Source organism: Pinus tabuliformis, chromosome 2_2, assembly GCF_031772625.1.
Source record: "Pinus tabuliformis cultivar Carrire ecotype Pingquan chromosome 2_2, CPIR1, whole genome shotgun sequence".
Lineage (NCBI taxonomy): Eukaryota > Viridiplantae > Streptophyta > Pinopsida > Pinales > Pinaceae > Pinus > Pinus tabuliformis.
In genome coordinates, this window is record NC_142300.1 from 439,736,787 (window position 1) to 439,748,749 (window position 11,963).

The window sequence follows — 11,963 nt, forward strand, 5'->3', positions numbered from 1 at the left end:
AACTATTCCCTCATCTTTATTTATTAGTACCATCCATAAAAAGTTATAATCAATAAAGTGTAAGAAAAGTGTAAGAATATTTTCAGTTTGTCATTATTATTTCTTTCATACACTTTTTCTTTTAAAAAATAGAAGTGTGTCCAAAATCTTATAGCCTAACACTTTAATAAATTTAACAAAAAACATCCCCATCTCAACTTTGAACATGTTAAAGAGTTTCTAATAAACAATAAACAACATATGTGGTATCTCTGAGATTTGAAATTTTTGCATGATATAAATGCTATCAATAAACTTTATTAATATATTTGTTAAAAAAAATTAAACTTTTTCAAAAATATCTTTTTTAAGGTCATTTTTTTCAAAAATATCTTTTTTAAAGTCATTTTCACCAAATAAAGATATTATTTTTTTAAGCCATTTTCACAAAATTAACAAATATTTTTTAAACCATAATCTATATAACCAAACAAATAAAAAATAATTATTAACATTTAATTTATCATCTTTCAAAAACATTATAATAAAACAAATATAACATTATAGCAAAACAAATAAAATAATGACGAACTACTGCCCTAACATATTTCAAAACAAGTAAACCTTTAGTTTATAATTTTTAAAAAACATTATAGCCAATGAAAATGACGAATTACCAAGCTTGATGCTTCCTTGATTCTGGAAAAGACACATGAGACATAGTCTTCATTTGAGACGATTCTTCCTCCTCTAATTCTTTAATTTTCTCCAGGGTAAAAGGATAAGCCTTTGGTCCCCACCTATCTAGCAAAGGCAGTACAGGTTTATCAGCTGTAAATAATTTCCCATTTGGCTCTATTATCGTGATTATGGCACGCTCCTTTGCCCCTAACTCTGATCCTTGGTCTGGTAGACACCCTTTAATGAGAAAGTACTTCACTACTCTGGTCAATATCCATGGCTCTTTTAGGACCAACCATGGAACCTCTCCTGAAAACTGTTCAAATACCTCCAATCTTATATTTGTATTTGGCTGCACAAGTGGAATTGATATAACTTCTGAGTTAAGAGACTCTTTCATCATATTATACAGTTGAATCAAAGAGCCGAGACGAATATTACAACATATGTCAAGAGGCCTGATGTCCAAGAAGATCCTTTTTCCTTCCATTTCTTCTACCCCGCATGCAAAAGGTCTGGAGTTTTCATTTGAAACCTGCAATTATAATATAAACAAAGTAAAGAACAGTTAGTTAATAAAATAGAGAACAGTCAGTACATGGGACTGAAATATTTATTTATAAAATAGAGAACAGTCAGTACATACTACTGAAATATTTATTTATTTGGAATGAAAGTTGGGAAATATGGAGTATTTCTTTATATTTGCTGGATGGTAAACTCCTTTGGTCTTCATTACTAGGTGTAGCTTCAAGGGAATAAAAAAAACTTGTCATTAACAACAACTAACAATAATATCAAAAAATTTCACATCCGACTCTAAACTACTTGAAGTAACCTTCAGGGACTGAAATTTGTTATGAGATAAAATTGTTCAAAAAAAGTTATAACAAAAAAACAAAACCTAATACCTTCTGTGATGCATAATTTTTACAAAACACAAAATTAATACCTTCGGTAATGCATAATTTTTACAAAACACAGAACTTAATACCTTCTCTGATGCATAATTTTTATTTCTCTGAAAAATATCAGTGGTCGGTTCCCTTCCAGTTGCAAACAGTTCCTTTAACAACTCAATATTACTCTCTCTGGCTGTTTGTACTAGTTGTGTCAACCTGTGGTAACTTCTACAGTTGCACAATAAAAATTCCTCGACTTCACGGCCTGTCAAAAGTTTCCAACAAGGAAGATATTTAGTAGCACCTTCCTCGTCTCTCACCATCTTCGTTCTCATCTGAATATAAGAATACTTTCCATCTTCTTCCCGTGATTGATCTGCAGTGTCGAATGTTGAGATCACCTTTCGATGCACATCATAAACATGAGTGTCCCGATTCCTATGCCCCACAATTTTGCCCTTCACATTCACAGGCAATTTATTAAAATTGCTGCCCATGTAAATTATTTCAAAGTTCGTTTGGATTTCATCTATCGTGTCTTCAAATAAAGGCCACGGGAAATCATAACAGTAGTCTCTATGGAAATCAAACATGAGGAGCAAGAGGGAGTCTGCACGAAGATGGTCAGATAGATGGAATGGCTCTCCTTGTCCATTGGTGAGAAGCGAATCAAGTTCTGATGACAAGTTCTTTTCTATATTATCCCTTTCATCCTTCGACAAAGCCTGAAGAGAAATCTAAAGTCAGTGCGAAGAAAAAATTATATATAATTCATATTTATTATAAAAGTTCACATAATAGGGATGGATGGATGTTATGTTACCTGTCCTGTGCGCACTACCAAAGACCATAATGGATTGCCTTCTTTTTGAATTTCTTCCCATCTCTTCAGCAACATTTGGCTATCGACGATTGTCACATATTGTAATGTTTTTATCTTCAATACAAGGTCCATCTCTTTCCCTTTCAACATTGGACAACCACTTAGATAAAACCGTCGCAATGAGGGAAGGCAATAGAAATATTCAGGAAGCCTTTTCAAACTGTGGCACCCATCCAGGTGTAGAGATTCCAAGCAGGAAAGGCGATGGAAGTCATAACATAATTCCTCGAGGTTGTAGCAGTCAGCTAAATCCAGTTTTTTCAAACACTTGAGTTGACCAAAACCTTCTGGAAGTTTCTTTAAACTCGTACATTCTTCCAGATAAAACTTTCTTAAATTTACTAATTCCCCAATTCTATCTGGAAGCCTCTGTAAATTGCTGCACTTAACCAATGAAAGATCTGTGATAAAGGAAAGGTTGCAGATGCCATTAGGTAGTTCTTTTAAACTTGAACAGCCTGACATATCCATTGACAAGGCCAAAGAGTTCATCTGTCCAATGCTTTCTGGAATACTTCTTAACTCACTACACTTCTTCAAACCTAATTCAGCAAGTGATGTTAAGTTTCCTAACCCATGAGGGAGATCTAGCAGTCTTTCGCAAAAAGACAGATCCAGTAACTTCAACGCTGTGAGTTTCTCAAAATTATTAGGAAGCAATATTAGATTCTTGCAACCTTGAAAATTGAGTTCTTGCAAAGAAGTTAACCAACCAAAATCTTCAGGCAATTGCCTTAAACTCGAACAGTATTCCATTCTGATTAATCTTAAAGATTGAAGCTTTAAAATTGACTTTGGTAGTTCTTCTACAGATGTGCAATATGAAAGTGTTAGTTCTTCTAAACCATTACTAGATCTCCCAGGTCTTCAGGCAATTTTTTCAACGCTACAAAGTGGGTCAAATTTAGTATCCGCAAACTCCCGAGTTGCTGAAGATCGCCGGAAGAAATTTCAAAGGCATGGGGATGTAACCTTCCATCAAACTCCATGTATCTAAGACTCGACGGTATCTGCAAGTTATTTGTGACAACCATAGTTATTCGAATCATCAAAACTAATAAAAGGGTTCATTTTTAAAAGAAAAATGAGTGGGCAGGCATTGGACTAAAGATTTGAAAGAGACTTACCTTACGGAAATTCAAATCCTTTGGTTCGTACTTCAAATATTTCAATCCCTTTGACTTGGATACATCAAAGGGAAGATTGGGAATTGCAGCTTGTAGAAAGATCAAGTTCCCAAACGTTTTATTACATTTGTCCTGCACTTTTATAAAGTTTCCCAGTGCAAGAACTCTCAGGGAACTATACATGAAGTCCAATTTTGACGCTGATATATCGAGTAGATCCTTATTATTTTCACTCAGCCATATACCTTTGATATCTGGAATTTCCTGCATGACATTATTAAATATAATTGAGTAATACATACAGGCAAACTAAACAAAATCAATTCCATGATCTCGTACCTTCTCATTTAGAAGCTCCTTAATTTGATTTCCATTGGTGAATGTGAATCTTATTCCCTTTGTCTTCTGAAGGCCGATTGACAAAATGACATCGTGTACAACTACAATCCCATTTGTGCCTCTGGTTACAAGTGCTCTACTTTCCAGCATATCCAGTTCAATCGGTCCCACAATATCTGCCACTGTGTCCCAAGCCCATCCTTTGAAAAAGGAACATATATCCAGAAATGGATCTTTCAATACCTCAGGGAGATAATTGTATGCGAAGAGGTAGGACTCTATTTTCCCGATTTCACTGTCCCATTTTTCTTTCTCCTTCAACAATATTCTATAGGCTTTTTGTTTATCATTTTCTTCACGTATGAATCCTCCTACCAGTTCCAAAAGTTTTGGAATTCCACCATATGACTGTACGATCTTGTTCAATTGGGTAGAATTTATTTGCTTCTCCTTGTAGTTTGTCTCATCATAAATTTCTCTTCCCAAAAGATGCATAGCTTCTGCATCAGGAAGCCCTTTCATAGCATAAACTATAGTTTTCATTTGTAACGCTCTACGGACTTCTATGTTACGTGCAGTGAGAAGCAGTCTCACTTTCTTCGCTTTATTCATATCCTTGGGCAAAAGCCGCCCAAGCTCATCTTGCCCCAAAACGTTATCAATGTAAATAAAGGCGGGGACCTTCTCTAGCATTCCGCCCAGTTCTCGCTGTCCATCCTCATGCTTTCTAATATCTGGAACCGTCTCTCCATGTTCCATCAAATCTTTTAAGATCAATCTCTGCAACTCCACTATCTTCGGAGTTGAATCGATATTTTCGAAGAGTTGAACTGTGGAATATTTACATCCTTGAATGTCAAGGAGTGAAAAGACGGCATCTGCAAGGGTGGTTTTACCTATTCCTCCGAATCCATGCAACATAACCGCAATAGCATTCTTTTCACTGCCCAATTCCAAAAGATCAATAATTTCTTTTGCTGGCTCCTTAACCCCAACTGTTTCAACAAAACATTTAACATTAGATCCATGTCTGTAGTAATAAAGACTTCAAATTGAATAAATTAATTTGACAATGTATTCACCTGCATGTTCCGGATATCTTCTGGACAGAGGCGCTTTCTTCCGGTCATTAGCATCTAAAATACAAATACCCATTTGTGTATAAATCTGCCTGTACATGCGATCTATCTCTTGTCTGAAATTATCCAGATCTTCCTTGTTTACCAAGGCTTTGAAGAACCTGTAATGATTCAATGAAATTTCATTAGAACACTGATTTCTCTCTATTGGACATGGGCATGCGTTTGACAAGGACGAGGGCCGAGGCAGGGGCATTCTCAGAGAACAAAGTTGAACATTCAAAAAAGGCAAACAGAGAATTGCTCCATTGATTATGGTGCAGTGAAGTGGAAGCACACGTGGACCTTTTATATGGCCAGATCTAAATTCTAATAATAGGAAAAGGTTGGAGTTGTCATGTGCCTCAGCTGGACTGTTATTTTAGTCACATTCCTTTATGGTTGAAAGTTTCTACTTCTAATGATTATTTCATTTTAATTGAAGGTAAACATCAGAATAAGATTTCCTTGGATATGGTACAAAGAATCGTGTATATGCTTGAAACATGTGAATACTTCATTTGGTTGAAGGTGTAAATACGTTAATCCTCTCTATTTCAATGGGATAAAATACAATTTAAATATTATAACAAGTGAGCAGTCGGTAAGATGAGAGAGAGAGAGTTAATAAATGGTTTCAAGTAGGAGAAAAAGGGGTGGGGGGGACAGAGGATATATCTGTTTGCTTTTCCTATGTATCTAATTCTTGATCTGAATTGAATAAAGATTTAGAGAAACTTGTTAGGGTTCTGTGATTGCCCCTTGCCTCTTTATGATGTGTGGTTTATGAATTTGGTAGGAAAACTTCATTGGAGAGCTGCTGTAACTACTCTATTTCCTCTTGACAGTTTATTACAGGCAGCGGATACTTTATTTGTGTATGAATTTGGTAGGAAAACTTCTTTGAAGAGCTGCAGTACCTACTCTATTTCCTCTTGACAGTTTATTAGAGGCAGCGGATACTGTTATTTGTGTATGTGAGAAACAGATTGAATGAGATCTGCTTTTTCAGAAGAAAGTATATTTTGACCAAATCAGGGACAAGTTGGAGAGTAAATTTACCAGGGAACATTTGCATCCATTTGATTGAATAAAGGATTCTCATGTCGTGGGTTGAATGATACTTTGTTTGGATTCTTACTGAGGCAAACTTGTTAGAAGGCTGTCATTTCTCCTTGCCTCTTTAATTTATGATGCGTGGTGTATGGATTTGGTAGGAAAACTTCTTTGAAGAGCTCCAATACCTACTCTATTTCCACTTGACAGTTTATTACGGGGAGCTGATACTGTTATTTGTGTGTAGCAGGTTGAATGAGATTTCCTTTTTCAGAACGAAGCATATTTGGACCAAATCAGGGACATCTTGGAGAGTAGATTTACCATATTTAGACCAAATCAGGGACAAATTGGGAGAGTAGATTTGCATCCATTTGATTGAATGCTTCGGTTTTGGGTTATTAGCAGGTCTCTGAAACATTTGATTGTTTAATGACATAGTTGTGGGGTTTTCATCGAGAGCTCTATATGTGCGTATCAATATATAAACAGTCAAACTAACAAATAAGATTAGACTGTTCAGGACTCACTTGGAAAATTTTGACGAGTCAATCTGACAACAGCACATGATGTAGCCTTCGACTACCAATTCGGTTGCTTCTTTAATTACTTCGTACATTCCTTGAGGGCTTTCTTTGAAATGCTTGACAAGTTTGGCCAGAAAAATCATTTCCTTCAGAAGACGCAGGCACTCAGCTTTGTTGGCATCAACTTCTTCAAACCTCTCCACGATATTTGCTACTACAACGAGACCTGCAGTAACCAAGTGTGCCGTTCCCATACCCTGAAGGACACCGCTAACAACTGTCTTGATTGCGTCACCAGGAATAACATCTTGCTGAATATGATAAAATAAACAAGAAAAATTTAGATGATGGACACGATCCTCGAATTTGACCATAAAAGTTCTATGAATTAATTAAGCATTGTCAAATCATGCAGGTCCGAAGTTTAATACTCACAACGACATTGATTCCCTCTGATACGAACTCTTTTAATTTGAATAATGTTTTGGAAGCAGTGGGCCAATATTGTTGAGCACCCTTCCTTTTTGACGAATTTTTGCTTCCCTGAACAAAGGGAAGCGAAATTTCATTCATTCTGTCGGTTAATTTTTCAATGTGCAGGTGTCCATATAAAATTACATTATCGATTTCAATGATAGCGATGAAGTTTACCTGGATGAGTTCCAAGCGTTGGGATATGTGCTTAATAAGACCGTCGAGATCAACCTCCACATTGTCTCCTCCTAGCGCCGAAACGTCTTTATTTCTGATGCAAATAGAAGAGGAGGACATCCCTTGAAGAGAAGAGGACTGGGCTTCTCCAGGTTGAGTAGAGGAGGAGGCAACCGTTTGTTGGGAGTGATAAATATCCTCTGTAGCCATGACCACTGTTGGAACGCAGGAAGAATAGGAGGAGATAGCTGTTTCTGGAACGGTGGAAGAGGACGAGGCAACATATGGAAGATGAGATGGAGAGGAGAAGGCATCACCTGATGGAGGAGGATGCACCACCTCATCCTGCTTTACAACAACAGCACAAGAGGAGGCGTCTTGATGTGCAGAAGAAGAGGAAGACGGCTCAACACTCTTCAGTTGGGCATTTGACTTTGACGTTGATGCAGGGATTCTGGGGTCATGCCGTGTAGCAACTGTTGGAAAAGCAGCGTTTGTATCGACATCTTTGGAAAAAGCAGTTGCGGGGGAGGAGGTAGAAGGGGTGTTTCTCCCCAGAAAGCAAGAAAAACAGGAGCAGGAGCAATCCTTTTTCCTCATTGTAGTAAAAGCAAAACAAAGAAGGACGAGAGTCGAAAAACTGAAATTTGAAACTATCAGTTCTACGAATTCACTCACTGCAATATATCATAAATATTATCATTTAGCTACCTTCTCCTTCTGAACATATGTATTGATGTGATCTGTGCCAACCTGAAACATTGTCTTAATAGGCAGAGGGCAAAGAAAACAAGGCCTCAAGAAATTCTTCGATATACACCAAGTCTGTGTACAATTCCCATGTAGGTGAGATAATTGAAAGACTACGAGCGAATAAATCGGGTTAGAGATATGAAGAAAGTGTGGAGAAATTCAGTGAAAAGGAAAGCAAAAAATATCTGTTGTTCGGTCGTTGTCGATAAGAAATTCCGTAGTCTTCCACCATAGCAAAATGCCGTGTAGAGGCCCACTGTGATGACTTGCTGCAGCATATTAACACTGTCTTATACGCAAGAGGGCATTGAAATAAACAAGGCCTGAAGAAATTCTTCGATATCCACCGAGCGTGTGTAGAGTTCACTATTAAGTGAATATGAAATATTGGAAAGATTTCTGAATCGGGTCAGAGATATGAAGAAAATCACTAAAAGGAGAAACAGAAAGAAAATGATATGTTCTGGTCGGTGGTCGTCGAAAGGAAATTTGGTAGTCTTCAATCATGACAAAATGCCTGAAGAAAGTTCGAGGAAATTCTTATATATAGACAGAGGGTGAGAGATTCTTTCATTTGTAAAATACTTGTCTGAAAGTGAGTGTGAAAAGGGAAATCAGCTGGAAAATTGAAAAACAATCATAAATTGCCCTATGAAGTGCGGCACACAAAGGAAGAGAGCCAGGGGAAATTCTTCCATATACGAGATCTTTTTAGGAAAAAAAGGGGAATTTCTTAAAAACCTGGTTTCGATGGATCAATTAATTCGTAGAACTTTATCAGAGGACTGATTGCACAAGACAAAATAAACGTTACTGTCTGTGTGCTTCCGTCAGATTGGGTCCCGAGAGTTATGGCCATCATTCACGGGTGGCACACTGTGACGGTGCGCTGGAGGATTCGGACAATGTCTTAATAGGTCGAGGGATAGTTTTTTCGGAGACATTGGATAAAATTGAAAAGATACAGAGAAGATTAGCGTGGTCCCTGGGAAAGGATGAGACGACAAAGGGAGAAATGGTCCAAATTTTTAGGTTGAGGGATAAAACTAAGGAAGAAATGGTCCAAATTTTTAGGTAGAGGGATAAAACTAAGGAAGACGTGAAGAAATTCTTTCAATATACACTAGGCTGCGTACAATTTACGAAAGGCCAATCTGAAAAAATTGAAAGATTACTGAGAAAAAGATATCGGAGAAGAGATATGAAGAAAGTGTGGAGAAATTGTTCGGTGTGGGACATGAATTCAATAAAAGGAGATTTGGAAAATGATTGTCGCCAAGAAAGTCGGTAGTCTTCCATCGTCAGAAACCGCCGTCCCATGCGAAGAAATCAAGAGAGATACAGTGAAAGATAGTGAAAAGGGAAATCAGTGGGAATTGATGAGATAGAAAGAAAGTGCGGAGAATTTCTCTAAAATTTGGTTGCTTGGGAATTCATGAGATGAAAGGAAGTGTCGAAAATTTCTCAAAAACTTGGTTGCCTGGTTGCGTGGTGAAGTTTTTTTTGTGGTAGTGTCTTTTTGATGGAAAGAAATATCATCTGTGTTTTTGATTGATTTTTGTTTTTAATATTTGAATGTTTATATGATTAGTGTATAAAATTATAGTAATTGATTTTTTTTAATGGTTATTGTAAAAAAAATTAACTATATAATTTAGTAGGATTAATTTTTAATATATATAAAGTAATTTGATGAATGAGTAATTGGGTAACTTTAAATTTTATAGTTATAATATTGTCATTTTTAATTGAGTTGCTTTAAACTAAAATTTATTTTTATATATTAGTATAATTATATAAATTAAATGATTGGTAATTTTCATAAGCATCAATTAATGATATTATCAAAATGTACAAATACATTTCACATGACCATGATTTTAAAAAATCATAAAACATAACTAAAGTATAACTTTATTATTATTAATTGTAAAAAGAATTAATATATGAATTAAACATATATACATTTTTAATAATAAAAAAAATAATATCAATATCCATTTTTAAGGTCATAACCAAGCCAGACACCAAATTGGTGTATGAGACCCCCTTGTTTGTGGAACAAGGGACCCACCTCCGTGCAACGATTTGACTGCTAAGTCTACGAAGGCATACATACTCTACCCCGCTTTGGTTTTGAACTTGTGACCTCTTAGGAGGAAAAACATGCTCTTAACCACTAGGCCCACTCAAGATGTCATAGGAGGCCAGATATGTCACAAGATTGAGAATTGCTATGTATTAAAAGACAAGGTAAATCAAACATTAACCATGATCATAAATAGAAGAAATCACACACATAAGAACACCACGAATTACCTTGGGAAAACCCCAACCTTGGGGAAAACCTAGCCTAATAGAAGTCTATTAGATTTATCCAAAACCCTGACCAAACCTGCAGGGGAGCCTTGTCAACCCTTAGTCCCATACACTTACTAGGGAGACCCTGGTTAACCCTTGGCCCCTCACACTAGTCGGGGAGGCCCTGCTCGACCCTTAGCATGTTGGTTCTTGGAACACTTACAATGGAGACAAATAGGTCTATTCATAGGCTTCTTTCCAACCAAATACACTTGACATAATACCACGGGCCACAAAAGTATATGCCCGAAACTATTAGTTATAGACAGTCATTCCTGAGTCAAGGTTAATCCTAACAATCCCCCCTTAAGTTTGACTAGGGAATTTGTATGGATTTAATCCCCCCTAAAGATCTGAGAACTCGAGAATTCCACATGCTTAATTATATCATCTCCATTATAAGTAATATATTTCTTGGTTCATTGCTTCTTGCCTTGCCTTTCTCTATGCATTGTACATATGACATTGATGTCCATATAAAAAGAATCCATTTGTCATATTACATATGTCACCAACCATTGCAATCGCCAGTTCTTTAGGAGTTCTCTTCAGGTACGTGGTTCATTGATTTATTCATACACACACATATCCTCCTGATCCACTTATTGTCACTACATTTTCACAACAACCACACAACCACTTGTTCTTGAGAATGTAGTACTCGTTCACCTTGCATGATGAGTCAAGGCCATCTTGTGTGCTTGGTAAACATTAACAATGATTTCTTGTTCCCTCTTACAATTAATGCAAAGATTCTCCATCCAGTCAAGATAATCAGGCCACATGATTTCTTCAAGCTTTTCATGGAGTCTGGTGACATTGTAGACTGTGTCTCTTCGTCGTTTCAGATATGGTCATTCCTTAGCTTGGAAAATTTCTCCATGGTAGGATCCAAGTGAATTGATGTCCATTTGCAATATCTTAGCAAAGTCTTCGCCCTCTTTTCTCTTATATCTGTGTCAAAAATTTCATTAGTCATGTCATTGTTGAGAGGCATGATTTCCATCTCCGTTGCATCGATGATGTTCGCATGTTTTGGGCATGTCCTTGACTTTTCACCGACCAGAGCCTAAAATTGATTGTAATTTAATAGACAATGCATGCCGACATAACCCTTTTTCGTAGTCTTATGCGTTGTTGAAGAGTGTGACATGATAGGCCATCATGAAGCTCTCCATTGTTGATCTCTCCACAACAACTTACAAAGCCAACAAAAACTTTACCATGGCCCCCACATAGGGTTTCTCTATGTCGATCTAAAATTTTCGGCTCATATGCATTAGCTTTTCCATTGACTTGGGCTTGTCTCCTCCGTCAAAAATCATATCGACACTCGCTCGTTGATCTAGATCACCCCTGCACCAGATCTGCCTCTGTGCCACTCAAATCCTTCTCTTCTGCACAGTTGTATGGATACCCCATGATTGACTCTCTCTCATAGTGGTAGATCCACACAAGATTTGACCAATTCTTTGTTGATCCAACATTTTCACACACATATCTAACCGAATCAATGTTGGTCCAATTCATTCATATGCATATCTACCCTTTTACTTAGATCCGTCCACAATTAAATTGTACATAAC

At 36.8% G+C, this 11,963-nt stretch overlaps 1 protein-coding gene and 1 non-coding gene across 2 annotated transcripts; one reads left to right on the top strand and one right to left on the bottom strand.

The window, feature by feature from the left end:
* Positions 1 to 576: 576 nt before the first annotated feature.
* On the bottom strand, positions 577 to 8,700 carry LOC149193161 (uncharacterized). The gene is given in 10 exon segments (XM_089404802.1): positions 577 to 1,195; positions 1,655 to 2,287; positions 2,386 to 3,296; positions 3,299 to 3,455; positions 3,573 to 3,836; positions 3,912 to 4,906; positions 4,994 to 5,151; positions 6,616 to 6,923; positions 7,048 to 7,155; positions 7,264 to 8,700. Coding segments are annotated over 10 exon segments (4,677 nt in total). The 5' UTR covers positions 7,864 to 8,700; the 3' UTR covers positions 577 to 652.
* Positions 8,701 to 8,944: 244 nt separating this feature from the next.
* On the top strand, positions 8,945 to 9,046 carry LOC149193162 (U6 spliceosomal RNA). The gene has a single exon (XR_016255365.1). It is a non-coding gene; the product is annotated as a U6 spliceosomal RNA (small nuclear RNA).
* The last annotated feature ends 2,917 nt before the right edge of the window (positions 9,047 to 11,963 follow it).